General features: G+C 38.2%; 1 protein-coding gene across 1 annotated transcript; it reads right to left on the reverse strand.

Annotated features, from left to right (window-relative positions):
• Positions 1-4,211: 4,211 nt before the first annotated feature.
• LOC311074522 (uncharacterized protein) lies at positions 4,212-16,532 on the reverse strand. The gene is made up of 4 exons (XM_084101215.1): positions 16,421-16,532; positions 12,734-13,045; positions 12,265-12,636; positions 4,212-4,644 (listed from the first exon to the last, which is right to left on the reverse strand). Exons 1-4 carry the CDS (start codon positions 16,479-16,481, stop codon positions 4,547-4,549), a joined length of 843 nt encoding a protein of 280 aa, XP_083957341.1. The 5' UTR covers positions 16,482-16,532; the 3' UTR covers positions 4,212-4,546.
• Positions 16,533-20,289: the final 3,757 nt, after the last annotated feature.

The following is a 20,289-nucleotide window of genomic DNA, read 5'->3' on the forward strand; positions in this document are numbered from 1 at the left end:
ATACCTGGCAATAAAGCTCTTTCTGATTCTGATTCTGACAACAAACTGTACAAGACTTGTATCAAAATGTCATAGACTGACAAATCTATTTAAATTGGATTTTTTTTTTTTTTTTTTTTTTGTAGATGGTATGTGGGTTCGGCTCCACCCCTAGTATGTATGATGATAAACCAGTCTGTGAGAGCCAGTGCAAACCACTGAAGTGAGAGACTGATGATGTGTGACAGTGATCATGTGATCATGAACCTTGTGTAGAAGCTGCTGCTGTAGTTTGATGTTGAAGTAATCATGAAGACCTTGATTAGCAATTATACAGTTTATTTTATTAAAACACTTTTGGTTGTCATACTGTGGAATTAATATAATCAATTATATGAAATTAATAACACACATGACAGTCTAGAAGAGATCAGCTGATCAGAGCACAACATGATGATTATATCGTTATCATCATTATCAAGTAGATGACATCATCTGATCACATTTTTCTCTTACTGTTCTTGCCATAACACACAGTTCCAACAGCCAGAGAAAAACTAACATTAAAACATCAAGAGTCAAACTGACCAACTAAAGCAAACACTGATCACCATAATGATGACACCAAACCAAACTATTATTATTAACAAATCATCAACATCTAAACATCAACATCTAAACATCTGTTAATCTCAATAAGGACTTTTCCACACATATGACAGAAATAAAGTCAGTCTGGTTAGTAATAAGTGAAGCTGGTAATGCTGTTTGTGGAGTTGTTTAATGAAGTTGGAGCCTGACATCAAATGTTTAGACCGGCTACACACTGGCTACACAGCGTGGTGTTTCTGTTGCGTGAGCGTGGCGTTTTCTATGTCTTTGCACACCAGAAACGTGTCTGACGCGGCGCTGCTGCTGCTAGGTGACGATACAGCAAAGACAACGTCGGCAGTTTTGACGGCAAAATAGGCTACAGAATATTTCATTCTGTATTGACAGGTGCAATATTTGAAAATCTTTATTAATAAATCTTTATTAATAAACAAGTGTTTTCTGTGTCGACTGCAAAGATGAAGTTGACGATGCGTCGCGATCTTCTCAGAACGCGCCAGAGAGAAATGCACATTCTGTTTTCCTTCGTTTTGAATTGTTCTGTTTAAAAGTAGACATTTCAAGCTTTCTTTATATTTCTCAGGTCTGTGAGGCAAGTAGCATACCTTACGCTGAGTTTCGGTTCATTTATGAGACAAGAGTCCAGTTCACTCGCCCGTGCCTCCGTGTCATGATTATCTATTTTCTACTATATTTACTTCTTATTTATTAAAGCCAGGCAATTGGTTGATGAAACATTGATTAAAATTAAGATACAGTTAATAAAAAAACGAAATTCACTTTAAAGAAAGGCTTTGTGCTTTCTGTTTGAAGTCTCTGTGAAATTTTTAAAGTTGCTTTCAGAGCAGTCATGTCCGTAATGGAGAACTGTCACGCCCGTAACATTATTTTATTTTTTTTCACATAAATGCGAACACGAAAAATAAAATAAAAATAATATTTTATGTTCTGTGAAGGCCGGTCTTTATTCATCCGGTGGGTATAAATCTTTTGGTTTGCACAGTATAATTCATAGAATTACAAAAAAATATTTTGCCACCTAAAAGTTAAAGATTTTTTGTGTCACGTCACATGTGTATTTCCCTCATATTAAATATAAAACGCATGTGTAGACTGATATTTTTCTAATGTCTTGACTCCTTTCTTAAGGGAGTATGGATATATTAACAGACGTTTCAAAATATTGGTATTAAATGCATTTTCTGAGAATTTATATTTCAAGTTTTGACTGCAAATGTCACGTCCATAACACTGGAATCGCCCAACTTTAACGAATTTATCCTCAACTAGTTTTTGTGGTGTAGGTGTCACGGTTCATAGATCCAATGTCTCTCTCTAGTCTCGTGCCTTGTTGTTTACATGTGTGTGAGTGTGTGTGTCCGGATCGTTACTGTTGATCAGTAGCCAGCTGCAACCACTCATCATCACCAGCTGCCACTCATCTCATCTCCTATATATGCTCACCGCTTTCTCATCTCCTTTGTCAGATCGTTGCATGAAGTCTCTGTGTTGTCTGATCCTGTTCCTGTGCCTCGTGTCCCGTCTGGAGTTCCTGTGTTCCTGTTTCACGTCTTGTTGGATTACGTTTCATGTCTGGATCACGTCTTCACTCATCAGAGCACGCTGCACTTCATTCATCACTCCGTGTCTGACCATCAAAGTCCCTGCGCCACAGCCTGCATCACCCGGATTTCATCAACATCATCATCATTATTGACTATCAATAAAGAGTTTTTGCACTTGCATATTGTATCCTCGTTTCTGACGTAACAGTAGGTCTACGTATTTTATTATGTTAACTTAAATAATACTAATAGTAATTTAAAGATGTGGTAGCCCTACATCTTACACATCGTGGAAACAAAATAAGAATGGAAACTAAAATATGGTAGTATCACGCTACAGCGCACATTCTATCAGCTGCAGTTCTGGCGCCTCATTCCCAATACTGTAAAACTCGACGTACATTCACATCACATGTTAATGCAGCGGTAGAGTTACACTCACAGGACACTGCACTTATTCGCAATCACAAAAGTTCATTATTTGCTCGTGCTTTAAAGCTTTGCCGGGTAAACATTTCATTGGCATTCTGTTCTGACATGATGCACTTTTTCTGAGCGCGAACTGAAGTGCGCACACACTGTCAAACAGCGCCAAACTGGATTTTTGTTGGGTCAGACCCATCTGATATCGAAGGGGGGCTGATAACGCGAGATCAACATGGAGCTAAATGGAAAAAAATAGCACCAAACAAGCCACTTTGAAATGTTGCTGTTTTCATGAAGATAAAAGTTGTAAAAGTTGAAAAAGGCGTCCGTTCATATTTCTAGCATGCATGCGTTTTCTTCCGCACCTGAGACGTGTGTGTCACACAGGCAGTGTGCAAGATCTAACATGTTAACATGGGAGCCGAAATAAAAACGGACACGCCACGCAGCCAGTGTGTAGCCGGCCTAACACATCAATCCAATTTTCATTTTCAACCAAAATTACACTTGTGACTCACACTGTGATCATATGGAGAGATCACTGTGAGATCAACGTGTTGACTGGGATGTTAATGAAAATAAATCTGGCCTTTTATTTGTAAAAAACAAACAAAAAAAAACACATTTTAATCTAAACTTGGTGTTACTCTTTCTTAAGGATGATCAGAGTTTTTTCTTTGTTTTCTGAGAAGAAGAAAATAAAATGATAAACAATCCTCTGTAAGTTTTTGCTATTTTAAATATTGTTGCAGATTTGCTCAAAACTCACCAGTATTTTATTGTAATTTTGCAGGCATCTCTGTTTCCTCTGGGTGCTTCAAGTCCTTCCTCCCTGCAAAATAAAAGCATTGACTGACCTCTCGTATGTGTTTTTATCATGATTGCAGATTGTTCCAGATCAGATGAGTGTGAATCATCAGATTGTGTGTGGCTCAAAACTCACCAGCTCTTCTTGCACTGATGATCTGAAGAAGAATCACAGTAGGAGCAGCAAACACTGCGATCTCAACAATAATCACAATCACTGCAGGAAACATGAGAGGAAGAAGAGAAACTGTACATGACTGAAGTCAAGGGTATTCAACTATCAACAGTTATTGATGAAGCTTTTACAGACTGAGTGATAGTTTATTTTTATAAAGCTGTCAGTATAAATGAACGTGTCGTACCTCTGTATAATGATACAGCAGTCACACTGACTTTAGTTTCTCCTGGATCTGTGGATCACGTCTGTTAGTTCAGTTCAACACATAATGCCACATATACACAACATCATCATCGCATAATACTTGAGCTGCTCATCACAGAAATTATGAATATGTGCACGAGTCTGTCATCATTATCTTCTTACTTCAATCACAAGGTGTCAGGAGAAGAATGACTATAGCCATTGACCAAAAATAAATCTATTTGATGCTTTATTCATTCATAGGTATTCATGTTATAACTTCTAAGTGAGTTTATAGCACACTTGAATTTCTAAGTTTGCAGAAACATTGAAATGTGGAATATCTATTTATTGACGGCATCTAAAACAAACAACGTTTCCGGTATGAAATGCACAAATATTGAGGAATCCTTCGAGGTTGATGTGTCTGACAGTTATCATGAACCGTGTGTAGAAGCTGCTGCTGTAGTTCGTTCATACACACCTGGATTCAGAGAGATTGGTGTGGTGTCTAGAGTCAGTGTTGTTGCTGTAGTTGATGTTACAACTATTAAAAACAAGATGGAAATAGTAACATGGGATGAGTTGTGTTTAATAAATCCTCACTATGATTTTATTAATTTATCATAGGAGACTAAAGAGCTGTACAAGACCAGTCATATGTATCAAAACTCACTGACAAATCTGACTAAAGAGCTTTTTTTGATGATAATATGTGTGATGATAAAGCAGTCTGTGAGAGCCAGTGCAAACCACTGAAGCGAGAGACTGATGATGTGTGACAGTGATCATGTGATCATGAACCTTGTGTAGAAGCTGCTGCTGTAGTTCGGCTTGATGTCTTCTCAGAGTTTGAGCTTCTGACTGGAGTCAGTGTTGGTGAAGCGACTGGAGCTGCAGAAGATGAATGTTCAGACGCATCAGGACATTAACCCCCTGGGGTCGGTGGTATCGCCGGCGATACCAGCTCGCTTTTTTCCTTATCAGTGCAGGAGAGACTCTGTTGATTTTGATCTTACATACTTATGTTATACATCAATCAATCCTGTTAAGTGTGTATTATTTTTGTGTATACTCACAATAAAAACAGAGTATTGTGCTTTTTGCCAAATAAAGAAAAAAAATACGATGATAGCTCTACTTTCTCTCTGTCAATGAAGTCCATTCTGAAACGCGTCCGAAAATGAACTGTAGCTCAGCGAATACTTAGTCAAACAGGCATACATACACACAGCCATGAAGCTTGAATGCTCTTCTTTTAAATGAATGAAATGAAAAAACAAATATTCTAAGTTTATGTAATATGTATGAAAAGAGAGAAATGTCAGTCGTTCTCTTTCAGCTCATTATGTTTTAATGTGACTCCGCCCACGGAGAACGCGCGCTATTCAAACGCAAATGATCTGAGGCAATCCATACAATCCTGTAAAACGCCCACATCAGCTGGATAACACACACTGCAAGTAATCAGAGTCATGTACTTTACGACGCTGTGAGGAATGATACTATCTTAATAATAATCCTGGAAAATTTACCTCAGAAGTGCTGGAAGTTTCATTTCGAGGAGCAACAGATCCAGCTGAGGAATAGGTCAGTTATATACTTTGTTCTAATCGCAAGTGTCTGTACACGCAAAAAGACTGTTTAAATATGAATCGCGTTTCTGTGCGTGAATGAATGAATGCACAGATGCGTGCTGTTGTGGAGCTGGCACAAATACATTGGCAACATTATAAGCTTATTTGATGTGGCAGTATTTTACTGTAAAAACTTTATAATCTATCCGATTTTTGTAGTCGATTTTTACTCATCTTAGTATAGCAATAGAGATTGCTAAAAGCTGTTCATTCATTCACACACAGAAACGCGATTCATATTTAAACAGTCTTTTTGCGTGTACAGACACTTGCGATTAGAACAAAGCACACTGTTAGACCTTACCGGGGTTTTTTACAGTAAAATACTGGCAACACTATTGCCAGTAATTTACTGTTAATTGTACAGTATGTTACTGTAAAAATGCACTAAAACTCGAGTTAACTAATTTCACTTGCAGAAACCGACTGTCTTAAATTAACCAACTGTCATTTAAAAGTATTAACTAAAATTTATAATGCATTAATAAAGTGAGCAAAGGATTACTGTGAACTTATTTCATTTGAAACCACAAAAAAAAATTGGTAAATAAAGAGATTTCCACTGGACCAGCAACTACACAGTCACTGCCTTTTAAATAAAGCAACATGCAGCGTATCATCAATGTCTTTAGATCTTCTCCTGGACTGAAGCACAGGCTCTACTCTTCTGCACAATGGTGACCCAAAAAACAAGATTTTACAGTAAACTACTGGCAACAGTGTTGCCAGTATAAACCTGTTTTATAACTTACAGTTTATTACTGTTAAAATACATGTTGTGGGTGTGACTTTTTATCTTACGCTGTTAACCCTTTCAACCCCACAGGGAAATCCACACTACAACGAGTAAAAAGTTACATTGACGCAGTGTTGCAGTGAGATACTTAAGAGAATATGTAAGTGAATGTTGAGCATTAGTGATGAACACCTGCTGTTAGAACAGAAAATAGAGAAACACAAGACCTACAACTGACTTCCAGCCATTACACATTATTACACTTATTATTAACCAGTATTACTTTATTTCTGTCATACATCTACAGAAGTTGTTGTTGAGATGTTTAATTGAAAATGTTTGGTGTGAAGTTACCATTATAGAGATCAGTGCTTGCTTTAGTTGGGATGCTGATGCAAAAACATTAGTGTTTCTTTTGCTGCTTGAGCTGTGTTTTTGTAAATCACACTTGTGCACACACACAGTTTATGAATGATTGTGGTTATGTTGATTATGGTGATAAAATCATCATATAGCCTGTTCATTCACTAAGGAGCTCATTCCTACTCGTTCAGAGTTTAATCCTCAATCAAAAGTGTTACATTAGCACCACTGTGAAACCACAGCAATACATACAATGACTTATTTTTTTTAACACATCATGCATAAACCAAAAAAAAAAAAAAAACAGAGCTACTGTCTTAAAGAAACACAGAGATATCACAATTTAGCACATGAATCTCAACAATGGTGGCAATATTTTTTTATTATTCATGCAGCAGTGCATGCTGGGAGTTTTATATTATCCTGGAACCCAGCATGCATTGCGACATGAAACTTTTGATTGTCACCATTGCTGAGATTCATATGATGATTGTTGGTGTCTGTGTGTGTCAAGCAGAAGTTAAAAATGTATTAATGCACTCTATGATTACAATATTGTTCAGAAGACATGATTACAAAGATATTGATTTCATGTTGTAGATTCACAGATAAATAAGAAATACCCATAAATTCAAAGAATATATACAGGAAAGATCAGAGAATCAGACATGTCCAGGATGAATGTTAAATCATCACAAAAGCCAAAAACAACTAATCATCTTCCTCTTGACTTCTTCTTGCTATAACAAATGTGCTTTAGAAACTCACTGTTACAGCAGTCAGAGAGAGATGAATGGTAAGAAGTCATGGGACAAGAGACCAACTAAAGCAAATACTGATCTCCATCATGGTGACAACAAACTTTATTATTAACTCAATCTCTGTTAATTCTCAACAAGAACTTTTGTACATGTATGAAAGAAATAATCGTAAACTGGTTTGTAAACTGGTTTCACACTCAGTGTGGCTGGAAGTCAGTTGTAGTTTCTGTGTTTCTCTTTTTTCTGTTCTTGTTTGTCTCTGTCCTTCAGTGATTCTGCTTATCAGGTGTTCATCAGTGTCTCAATTCACTCACTTCTTTTCATTCAAGTGGACTATATTAGTGAACTAATGTAGGGAATAGTGAATGAGGGTATAGGGTGTGATTGGGAAAACAGCCTCTGAGTGTCGACTTTGAGCGCTGTTAATTTACAGTATATTCCTGTAGGCTAGTTTTGTTTTCTACGGTATATTACTGTTTTAATGGAAAATGGTATGATACTGTCTGAATTACGCCTTTTTTTACAGCAAGGGTTAACAGTGCATATAACTGACCTATTCATCAGACGGATCCGTTTGCTCCTTGAAATGAAACTTCCAGAACTTCTGAGGTAAATTTTCCAGGATTATTATTCCTCACAGCATTGTAAAGTACATGAGACTGAAAGTGAACTCGCGGTGTGTGTTATCTAGCTGATGTGGGCGTTTCACAGGTTTGCATCCTCAGATTATTTGCGTTTGAATAGTGTGCGCTCTCCGTGGGCGGAGTCACATTAAAACTTATTGAGCTGAGATGAGAACGACTGACATCTCTCTTTTTACATACATATTACATAAACTGAGAATATTTGTTTTTTATAAAAATTACTTCATTTAAAAGAAGAGAATTCAAGCTTCATGCCTGTGTGACTGTTTGACTGAGTATTCGCTGAGTTATGGTTCATTTTCGGACGCGTTTCAGAATGGACTACACTGACAGAGAGAAAGCAGAACTCGCTTCGTGCTTATTTTTCTTTATTTGGCAAAAAACACAACACTTTGCTTTTATTGTGAGTATACACAAAAATAATACACACTTAACAGGATCGATTGATGTATAACACAAGCATATAACATAAAAATTAGGGCTGTCAAAGTTAGCGCGTTAATAACGTGTAAACGCAAAATCATATTAACGGCACAAATTTTTTTAACATTCGATTAACGCAGCGCGTATTTTCTGTTTGACCCGTGGCCCAACCCCTAGTTGGAGAAATGGAGATACACAGTGTTGCCAACTTAGCGACATTGCAGACCCCTTTAGCGATTTTTTTCCCCTTCAACAAAGCACCCAAACCTTATTTAGTTTCTGAGAATCTACCGGTACCGCTGGTATACTGCTCTCTCTCTCTCTCTCTCTCTCTCTCTCTCTCTCTCTCTCTCTCTCTCTCTCTCTCTCTCTCTCTCTCTCTCTCTCTCTCTCTCTCTCTCTCTCTCTGCGTCTTGCGCGGAGGAGCAGCGCTTTAATTCAGTTAAACACAGATATTATGTTGCTTCTCTAATTTTACATGCAAGTATAGCCGAAATTATGTGTATTTGATTTCATCAGACGCCGGCTCGATTACCAGGATTTTTGTGCAGATTAACGTCTTGGAAGGGAGAGCTGGTTATGTCTTAATAGGTCGCGGTTCAGTCACCATTTCATATTCATTCCGTTGTCTGACAACAGAAACCGTAAAATATAGGCTACCAATGAAAACAGTTTTATTGAGAATTTAGCTTCATCAAAATGGGCACAGAGAGAGACAAACTATAATGTAATAATAAATAATAAATGTACATTTAGCATTTTCAGAAGAGCTGCATGAACAAGTTCTTTGAAAAACATCTATGACCTTTGAAACATGTCTTGTCTTCATGCTCTATATTGACTATGGTTTCAATAATAAACATACATTTGCAAAAAGCATCTATATTTGTCCATGCCCACGTTGATTAGAATATTACAAACTTGAAAAGTATTAATTTAAGGTACATTTAGAACAAATAAAAAAAAGTGTGATTAAATGCGATTAATCGCGAGTTAACTCATGCAATCATGCGATTAATCGCGATTAAAAAATGTAATCGATTGACAGCCCTAATAAAAATTAATATTAGTATTTTGATTCTTTTTTGCACTGATAAGGAAAAAAACGAACCTATCGCGCCGGTGCGATAGCCGACCTCAGGGGGTTAAAAGGTCAATTTAAGCCTTCTCTTTAAATTATTTTTATTGTGCTTTATTAGTGACACATCTGGGGACAGGATACATATTCCAAAACTTACTGAAAATACAGCATGAGAATTAACTGCACAATTACTAGAAATGTTTACCTTGGATATTAATTTGCAAGCAAAATTTGTGAAAAAAAACAACAACTGTGTTTCCAACTGTGAACCAATTTTATATATATATATATATATATATATATATATATATATTATCCTTGCATTCTTTCTTGTGGCTCAGTGACTGTAAGGAACCTGTGCTTTGTCATGTCTCTTATTGTGAAAATTGTCAGTTCATGTTCCTTTTGTAGTTCTGTTCATGGTCTTTGTAGTTTTGTTTGCTCACTCAGGTGTACAGTGTTATCTAATTAGTCCTGTTATTTAACCATGGTGTTCTTTCTTACCTGTACGGATTATTGTTTGAATGTTAGTGTGTTCGAATGTTCATGTGACCGTGCCCTTCATGGTTCATTGCTATGGTGAAACTCTACGCTCTGTGTCATGTGTTCTACGCTCAAGTCATGAATTGCTGTTTTGAGCCATTAAACATAATTTTTATCTGCATCTAGATCCTGACTTTAACTTGGTTCTTGGAGCACGTTACAGAATAATCCGTCTAAAAATGGATCTAGCAGATCGGCTCATGAGTCCTTGTCAAGCAGGTCGTTCTATTGAAAATTATGTCAAGGATTTTCTATGTTTCACGGATCATGTACCATGGGATGAGACTTATTTAAAGTGGTGCTTTCAATATGGATTGGACGATGAATTCGCTGAGTTAATGCCTTCGTTTGAGCACCCCTCTACGCTATGCCAGCAAATGGACTTTATTTTGTTTTTAAGTGGGTCTAGTTTCACTGTGGGTGAGGCTGTGGCTTACCATAACCCAGAGAGTGCAACTGTCCTCTCGAACCAAGATCTGAACGAGTGCAACGAAGCCGAGAGCGTGAGTGCCGAGGCTGCAGTGAACGAGTGCAACGAAGCCGAGAGCGTGAGTGCCGAGGCTGCAGTGAACGAGTGCAACGAAGCCGAGAGCGTGAGTGCCGAGGCTGCAGTGAACGAGTGCAACGAAGCCGAGAATGTGAGTGCTGAGGCTACAAAGAATTGCACCGAGGCCGAGAATGTGATCGTCTCAGTGTTGAATGAGAACGTTGCAACTGAGATGAGGCACACCATGGTTAAGAAGAACGAGTGTGCATTTTTGTTTTTTCTTTGGAACGAGGGGGTAGTTTTTTCAGATTCCAAGCTTTATGCCGTGGTCACGGGGGAAACTAAGTTACCTATGTACAATGTGACAAGTAAGGAAACCTTGCTACTGCTACTGCCATGGACAAATTATTGATGTTTATTATGCTTCATGTGACAAGTGTTTTGGGGTCTTGGTTTTGTATTGCTGCCATGAATGTCTTTGCCTTATGTCGGGCACATTGTAGTACTGTCTCAATGTTTGTAACAGAGCCCATTGAACTGCCTTTTGGGTTAGCAATTAGGCTAGTTTTTCCCCTGCCTCACGGTCCTGGCCCTCCCATGGACAATGATTTCAGGGAATCTTTGTTGGGCGTCAGGAGCCGCCATTAAGGAGGGGGGTTATGTAAGGAACCTGTGCTTTGTCATGTCTCTTATTGTGAAAATTGTCAGTTCATGTTCCTTTTGTAGTTCTGTTCATGGTCTTTGTAGTTTTGTTTGCTCACTCAGGTGTACAGTGTTATCTAATTAGTCCTGTTATTTAACCATGGTGTTCTTTCTTACCTGTACGGATTATTGTTTGAATGTTAGTGTGTTCGAATGTTCATGTGAACGTGCCCTTCATGGTTCATTGCTATGGTGAAACTCTACGCTCTGTGTCATGTGTTCTACGCTCAAGTCATGAATTGCTGTTTTGAGCCATTAAACATCATTTTTATCTGCATCTAGATCCTGGCTTTAACTTGGTTCTTGGAGCACGTTACAGTGACACACCTGAATGAAAAGGCTAATTATGCGGGCCGTCTTCTCAGATGTGAATGTATTCATGATGGTGTTGGTTGGATCATTTATGGCCACCCGCATATTCCAAACAAAAAGTGTCTTACAAAATTGAAATCAATGTATTGTTTTATGTGAATGATTAGGCAGGATGATTTTCACATCATTTTGAAGAAAAAACTCTAGGCAACAACTTACAACATATTATGGTAGCCCGGTTTGTGCTAAATAGAGTGTAATTACACCTTTGCCATTAATATGTTTATAAACAACTGAAAAAAGCACAAATGGCAGGGCATGTCAGAACATCTCAAGGACCCCAAAAACTCCTTAGACCGCAGTGGGTTAACATCATATTTTCATATTGATCATGACATGCAGTTTGTGTTCAATCATCACAGCTTACAGTGGCAGTAGTAGAGAAGAGAGATGTTACTGTATAATTTATTCCTAGTTTATATGAGAGTGAAACACAATGAGCTGCTTCCCATAAACCTTCAGCTTTCCTGAATCAATGACATTATTAAGCCTTAAAATTCCTCAAACTGCATACAAATCCTTATAATTCCCAATATTGACCTCCCTCTCATGGGTCATACATGAAATATTGCATAAATCAGAAGAGTCTATTTTAGCCTAGTATGACCCATAGGAGGTCAATATTGGGAATTATAAGGATTTGTATGCAGTTTATGACTTTGACCACTAATATTTTACAATTGCCAAACGTATGAAGCCATCAGAAAGAGTAGAGCCAGTGTGTGAAAGTTTTCACAAATCTGTCAGAAAAGAGTGTTTTCTCACCTGAATACTTGACAGTGTATCTGACTGAGGTCTGGAGTTGATTTCTGTGAGTAAGCTGACATCTCCACTCTCTGTTGTTATCTTCATTCAGGAGTGTTGTAGTCAGAGTGATGATGATACAGTGATATTGATCTGATGATGATGATAATATCTGATATCTGGAGTCTGTCTTCAGATCAACACCAGCCTGATTCACCCACAACAGCTCAAATCCCTCAGAACGAACCCAATAATCACAGGAGAATCGAGTATATGAATACAACTGACAGGAGAGAGTCACAGAGCGGCCTGGACTGATCTCAGTCTGTGAGGATGAAGATGAAGAAGATGATGATGATGATGAAGATGATGATGATGATGGAGACACTGAAACTGAACACAAGACACAAATCACAGACTCTTCAATCATCATCTGAGTTTAAATGGAGAATCTGCCCTTTTCAAATTGACCAGATAATCATAAACTTACCATGAAGAACATGCAGATAAACATCAGCGTCAGGTCCTTGTTTCTGTCCATTCACATATTGCTGGCAGCTGTAAAATCCATGATCTTCTTCTGTGACGTTATTGATGTTCAGAGAGCAGTCAGACTCCAGACTCAGTCTCTCATGTCTCTCTGTGTCTTTATTATTTATCCCTAATTCAATCAGTCCAACTGCTGTTGAATTTTTGCTGTAGATCCATGTAGTTTTAGATTTGCAGTCAGAAAGAGCATTATTACAGGGCAGACGCACATTTTCACCAGAACTGATGAACACATGATCCACTCCACTGATACCTGAAACACAGTATATCTCAGTGATCATTATGATATTAATAAATGAAAAAACAAACCACACCAGCATAAAAAGCAGAAGATTCAAATCATACAATCTTTTTCCAGTGTTTGATAGTTAATGCATTAATTAACATTTATGCATAAACCAAATCAAATGCCTCTTTAAGAAGGAATAAGAATTGACTTTGAAACAAATTTAAATAATGTAATATCATCATATCTTGAACTCTTGATTTCAGCTTTGTCATAAACATTACTGGACGGCACAGGATTAGTTGATCCTCCTCTTCAACCGTAGAAAATACACTAATAACTGACCTTAAAAGTTCTTTATCTGTTCTGTGTTTCTCTCTTTCCTTCAAACTCACCCTACTGTGACTTATGCACAGCTAAATACAAAATAACAATTCCAAACCCACAAAGAATATTTGTGGAACAGTTCCCAAAGGAAGGAGCAAAACTCAGGGAAGGTTTGCTGGGATCAGTAGTTCACTCTCCATCCAGACACAGTCGTGATGATACTGTACTTCTGTTCTCTGACCACACAACATCACTTCACTGAGCTGAACACTCGTTGTGTGTTTGATAGTAAGTTTATGATCAATCATGAGCTGAGTTTGGAAAGTAGTTAACAGTGAATTTGATCATGATTAGGGCCCTCTCAAGTAAAAGTCATGACAAAATAATGCATTAACAAATCATTTAATACAATATGATTAAACATGCTAAGAGAATATTTGTATTCCTTTACACCACTAGTACAACAAAACAAAAGATAAAGGTTATTTGTAGTTATTTTATTTATTGACATCATTACACACAGACTCAGCAGTCAACATATATTAGAGTAAAATGCCAGCATTACCGTAGCAACACAACTAACACGCTGAGAGCACCTATAGTGTGCGCTACTAATAAATGTCTCACCAGAAACAAACCCTACATACTGTAGTTCCAGGAATAAAAGTAGTTATGACCAAATATTTATGAATAATTAAAATCAGAAAACGGTTTAGATCAAATTCAATTTATAAGTGGTAGTAGTAGTTAGTCTATTTTCCATGTTTAAAAAGTATAGATCTATTAAATTAATGGCAAAATAATGTTGCAGCGTATAGTAGTGATGTTTCATTTGATATGAAGCTTCAAAGCACATATCGAGTACGCAGCGCAATTTCTCATGAAGCTCTGTGCCGGAGAGTAACAGTGACAATTTAATTTACTGTCACACTTTAATATGCAAGTTATCAGAAAACTGAACAATTAGCCTAGTCAGGCTTTTTTTGTGTTTAATGGATAAAACAACGGAGGTGAAATACGCACTCGGGTTTATGGCTGTTATAAATTTGACCTGCCACAAGATGGCGCTGTTTTCGACACTCTTGATGCTTCGAATCTTTATTATTTATTTTTTTAATGTTTATTTGACAGGGACAAATGCATAGAACATTGCTTTATAAAGAATACAAAGTGTATGCCATGCATACAGGTTTATAGCCATGACTAATTTGCAACCCCTGTCCCTGGTTAGGCTTGTAAAATTAAAACAGAAATTACAGAGTATTGAATTAAAAAATTATAACTATTAAAATACATACAATAAATACATCCCATACATGAAATAAGATATGCGCTTAAATGGATGTAGAAATCACTATAAAACAGAGTCTAGATACATTTAACAATACAAAAACACAAAAGTATGCATGTGTCTGTGCATGCTAACATATGCAACTTTATGTTTGTATGCATTGTGTTGTATCCTGTACAGTCAGTGTTCACAGAATTGTTTCAGTTTCAGCCATTGCTTTAAATGTGTATTAAAAACCTTGAGTTCTGTCAATGTTTTAATTTCTGATGGTAAGGCGTTCCACAATTTTATGCCTCTTACTGAAAATGATGTCTGACCAAATGTTGTTCTATGTTTTGCGGCTATACAGTTTCCACTTATTGTGCCTCTAGTTCTTATTCCGCTCTTTTGTTTCACTACTAGTTGACAGAATATTTCTGGTGCAAGGTTGTTCACACACTTAAAAAGTAGTTTTAGAAATGAAAGATTTACAAAACTGTCAAAAATATTATGCTTCCTTAGAATGAGGCAATGGTGCCATCTTACAGGTTTCTGGTCCATTACTTTTAATGCCTGTTTATATAATGACCTAACGGGTGTAATTGTTGTTTGATTGGCCTGACCCCAAACAGTAATACAGTACGATAAATGAGAAAATATCATAGAATGCATAAACTGCTGTGCTGCCTTAATGGGTATATATTGCCTTATTAATCGGAAGCAGTTTAAATTTGTCTTGACAGTTCTGCACATTCTCTTTACATGACTATCAAACTTAAGATGAGAGTCTAAAGTAGCCCCTAGAAATTTAAATTCATGTACCTCATCTATCTCCTTCTCATCAATCTTTATTCTAAAATTTTCCCGGAACAATCAAGGGAAAGCCTCAGTGCTTCATGAGGCTTCATTTGCCCATAACTAGCGTATAGGCAAGGATGAACCGGAGAGAGAATCCACATGCAAGCTTTACTTTAAAAAGACAAACATGTAATCCAGGGCAAACAACAGATCTCAGGACAAGAACATGAAACAGCTACAACGACAGACAACCAACAACTGAAGCACAGAGGTTTAAATACACAGGCAAACAAGCTAAACAAGATAACAAGGCGGTGGGGCTAATCAGAAACACCTGGGGAAATAAACAAGAAAAACTACAAAGATATAAAATATATAAAAATATCCCCCTAGTGCATGTTTAATCATATTTTATTAAATTATTTGTTAATGCATTATTTTGTCATGATTTTACTTGCCCAGTCAACACTTTAATCTCACAGTAATCTCACAATTTGGGCACAAGGTCATCAATGTGAGTCACAGTGAGCTAAAAGTGTAACTCTAAAAGTGTAACTCACAGCGCACTCTCTGTGGCCACAATATGAGCTCATCCCAGATAGAAATGTTGTTGTTCTATCAATGTTGTTATGTTCTTGTAATGTTTTCTATAGCTAATTTTATTTTGGTTACCAGAATGTTCTCCTAAAGGAACGATAACACTCTCTAAAAACATTTTAGACATGTTTAGTGATAACACTGATAGAATATTATCCCATAACATTCTTATAAAGTTTTAGCGGGACATTTCCCAGCAGACACAGGACTGAACCTCTTAAAAGAGGTTTAGATGTCGAAGATTGTTTGAAAGTAATAGTTTGGTTTAGTTGGTGTTTGCTTTAGTTGGGCTCTTTGCCCTTGACTATTTGATGTTAGTTTTTCTCTGGCTGTCCTCTAAGCATGTTCAAATGAACTCTTTCCAGACTAATTCCACTAAATGTCTTTAGAGAAAATACAGATTTCTTTACCTGTGAGAAGTGAAGAGAGAATGATCAGTCCCAGCAGACACAGATCACACTTATCAGCCATTTTGTGTTTCTGTCAGTCTTTCTCTTCATTATATATAGTTACAGCTCTTCCTTTAAACATCATCAGCTCCTCCTCTGGTTGGTAACTTCCTCTGATCTCATCAAATGAGTGTTTAGTCCTGACTCTATGACACAGCTGAAGAAGAAAGATCTCTGGTGTAAAACTGTGTTGACTTTGAAAAGCTCTGGATCAGAAAGTGAGCTGAACTGTACAGTGGCGTCCAGAAACCAACCAAGTCCATAAAGAAGTATTATGTTTGACACTGAAAAAATTGCTTTAAAATGAACCGTTCCACACAAATCAATACAAAAATATATTTTTCCTATCATTAGCAATGTTTCCATCACCTTGTTTTTATGCACACTTGGAAGTATTGCATTAGAAACAAGTGATGGAAATGTTACCCTTGAACAGTTATCCTGGAGTCCTGTCCAGTGGGGGAAGTGCACCCGTCCTCACCACAAGTGTTGCTCCATTTGTTGGGTGAGGAACTGTGCTCTGCCCAAGTGGCTGACCCTGATATTTCTCCCATTAGAAGGTGGATGGAGAGAGGCGAGGAGCGACCCTCCTGGAAAGATTCATCACCCTACGGGCTAGCAACAGGCCTACTGGAGCCAGTGGAAGAGACTCTACCTAAAGGATAACATTCTGGTACAACGTTTTATACCTGATGGAAGGTCCCGAGTTTTGTCCACAGATCATTCTCCCGCAAGTGTTCCGAAAAGATGTCATTCAGTAGATGCATGAAGGGCCAGTGGGTGTACACTTTGGTGTAGAGCGGATGCTGTCATGACTGCAGACAAGGTATTATTGGTACAAGATGCGAGAAGATGTTTAGCTCTGGTGTTGTACCTGTGTCAGCTGTGCGTCCAAGGCTCGACCATCAAAGAGGCCTCAATCGCTCATGGGTACCGTATGAGTAGATGTTCCCATGAAAAGGATTGCTGTTGATTTGATGGGACAAACACAGAACACACAGAACAATGTGTGAACTCTTAGACATTGAAAAGACCCGCACAACACCTTCTGGCCAGGTCAGGCGGTTCAACGCCACTCTTCAGAAAGTCCTAGCTACGACCTCGGAGCGTTGTCATTAGGAGTGGGATCTTATGGTTCCTTACGCTGTAATGGCTTATTGAGCAACCAAGCACAGTTCAACTGGCTTTACCCCAAACATAAAGCTCTTTGGTCGGGAGCTAACTGAGCCCATTGATCTAGTTGCAGGAATGCCCCCCAACGATACATCAGCTCAAACACCCCCGCAGTACGTGTCTCAGATGAGAGAAAGGCTGGAGTTGGAGTTGAAATTGCAGGGGATGCACTAGACCAATCTGTGGAGCATGCTAAAAAGCAGTACGATAAGAGATTGGCAAGGACACACTACAAGGTTGGCAATGCAGTGTGGTACCTTGTTAAGGGAACTAAACGGGTGAAAAACAAGATCAGGAAATTTCTTCCCAACTACGATGGTCCTTACTTCATCCTCGGACATCTGGACGATTTAGTGTACAGGATCCAGAAGAGCTCAAGGGCCAAAGTAAAAGTCCACCATGACAAGTTCAAACCTTACCATTCACAGCAACCCTTGGAGAACAGCTGGGTGTTTAAGGACTCAGAAGGCTGGCAACCTCAGGAAGTTCCTACACCAAACCTGGAAGCCGATGGAACTGAACTCGACCTGGACCTGTCTAGTCTTTTCGTGGAGGAACCTGAAAACTCCAGCAGCATGGACAGGGTGCCTGCTTTAAAGGGTTAGTTCACCCGAAAATTAAAATTCTGTCAGTAATTACTCACCCTCATGTTGTTCCAACCCCGCAAGACTTCCGTTCATCTTCGGTAAATTAATAGATGAATAAAGTCATTATTTTTGTTTGTTTTTTGTGCACAAAACGTATTCTCGTCGCTTGATAAACTTATGGTTGAGCCACTGTAGTCACTTGGACTATTTTAACGATGTCTTTAAAAACTTTTCTGGGCCGGCAAGTTTTTATCCCTTAGAAGCCTATGGAGGAGTGAGACGGCTCTCAGATTTCATCAAAAATCTTACAGGGTTGGAACAACATGAGGGTGAGTAATTACTGACAGAATTTTAATTTTTGGGTGAAATATCCCTTTAAATTACACTGGTGTGCCGACAGTGGAACATGAGGGAAGAGATGTTTCATGGAGTGAAGGTGTAGGCCGCAAATGAGGGGTAGGCCGCATCGAGTCAAGAAACCACCAAGTTGGTTCAGTGACTGGACTAACTGACCCTTGACTCTTAAAAAAAAAATTAAAAAAAAGAGAAAGGAAACCTTGTTGATAATGAGTTTTGTTCTGCTGTTGATAAAAAAAAAAAACTGAAGCATGCTGCCTGTTGGAAATGTTTTATAAGTCTTCCTTGTGTAAACCGGGTGGATTTTGTTCACATTTTGTGGTTAAGCAGACAGAATATGTTAAATGAAGCCTAATTTATTCATCTGTAAGTGATGGCTGTTGTTAACTTATTTTCCTTCTGCAGGCCAGTAGTTAAAGGAACACTCCACCATTTTTTTGAAATAGGGCTTATTCACCTTCTTTCCTACATTTAGATAGGTGGGCAAATGCATTTTTGTCTCAGTGCATGCATTGTTTTAGTTTGGAAGCGCCACCGCTAGCTTAGCTTAGCATAATGAATGGGATCCTTTGTTGCCAGCTAGCATGTCCTGAGTAAAAGTGATAAAAAATAAATAAAAAACACCTAATTACTTCTTGTGGCCTGCGTATTCACAACAAGTACAAACAGAGATGCAGATTAACACTAGGCGATTTCCTAGGCAGATATTTACTTGGGACTATATTAGGGGGAAGCACAGGCGAAGCACTGCTACTTGGGCGCAGAGATATCACGCATAAGTTGTAAACTATCAAAGACTGCGCTTCCAAAGACACCGCTGCGGTCAAGGTACTGACGTCCATGAAAGCAGAGCAGTTTGAGAGGATGCGACTGCTGTTTCGGAATGTTCATGCGATCGGAAAGAAGATGAGGCCCTTCTCTGACTACGTTTGGATGTGCAATGACAATGACAATGACAGCTGCACAGATGTGTGTGTGTGTTGGGAACCGGTGTGAAAATGAAGAAAAATATTTTTCAGAGAAAAAAACTGGCTGGTAAAAAGTCACTGTGACAGGTGGATATTTAAATCCACCACAGTGGCTGGTGGTCAAAAAAGTTAACTTCAGGCCCTGCACACACACACACACACACACTCTAATTTTTTTTCTCCTCTGTTACCGCTATGGTCCGGGTGCAAACAAGACAAGTTGAACTCAAACAAGTTCATTCAAACTCAATGTATACCCATTGCCCTGTTACAATAAACTCACATCGCATACATATACATTCACATAGGTTTACCAGTTCGCTGATGTGTTGATTCCGGGTGCGAAAGAGACAGAGATTAAACGGGATTGATGGTTTCCACTGTCGGGCCAGAAGCTCCACAGCGCTTCACTAAAACACGCCCATAACACGCCTCTCTGGAACAACGTCACACTAACCCATCATTTCACCAACAAATGGAAGTTTTATCAGAAAACTAATCCGAAATCACTGGAAACAGCGTTGAAAACAAACATGATAAAAGCGGCCGTTTGCTGACATTTTTGTTGTTTACTTAAATATTTAAAACCCAAGCATCGATGTTTTACCACAGGTTTACAATAAAAAGTGATACACTGATCATAATGAATTTATGTCAAAATTATTGCACATTAGTCACTCAGAAATAAATTACCGTAGGTCTATTTCACAAAAGAAAGAGGACACACTTACTTCTTCAGTCGCGT

Source organism: Abramis brama (assembly GCF_963993115.1).
Source record: "Abramis brama genome assembly, chromosome: 1".
Taxonomy (NCBI): Eukaryota; Metazoa; Chordata; class Actinopteri; order Cypriniformes; family Leuciscidae; genus Abramis; species Abramis brama.

Coding starts and splice junctions, on each gene's coding strand:
- LOC311074522 (XM_084101215.1), bottom strand. CDS start 16,481: ATGGCTGATAAGTGTGATCTGTGTCTGCTGGGACTGATCATTCTCTCT. Junction 12,637..12,733: donor TTATCTGCATGTTCTTCATG/GTAAGTTTATGA, acceptor TCTTGTGTTCAG/TTTCAGTGTCTCCATCATCA. Junction 4,645..12,264: donor ATACACTGTCAAGTATTCAG/GTGAGAAAACAC, acceptor CATCTTCTGCAG/CTCCAGTCGCTTCACCAACA.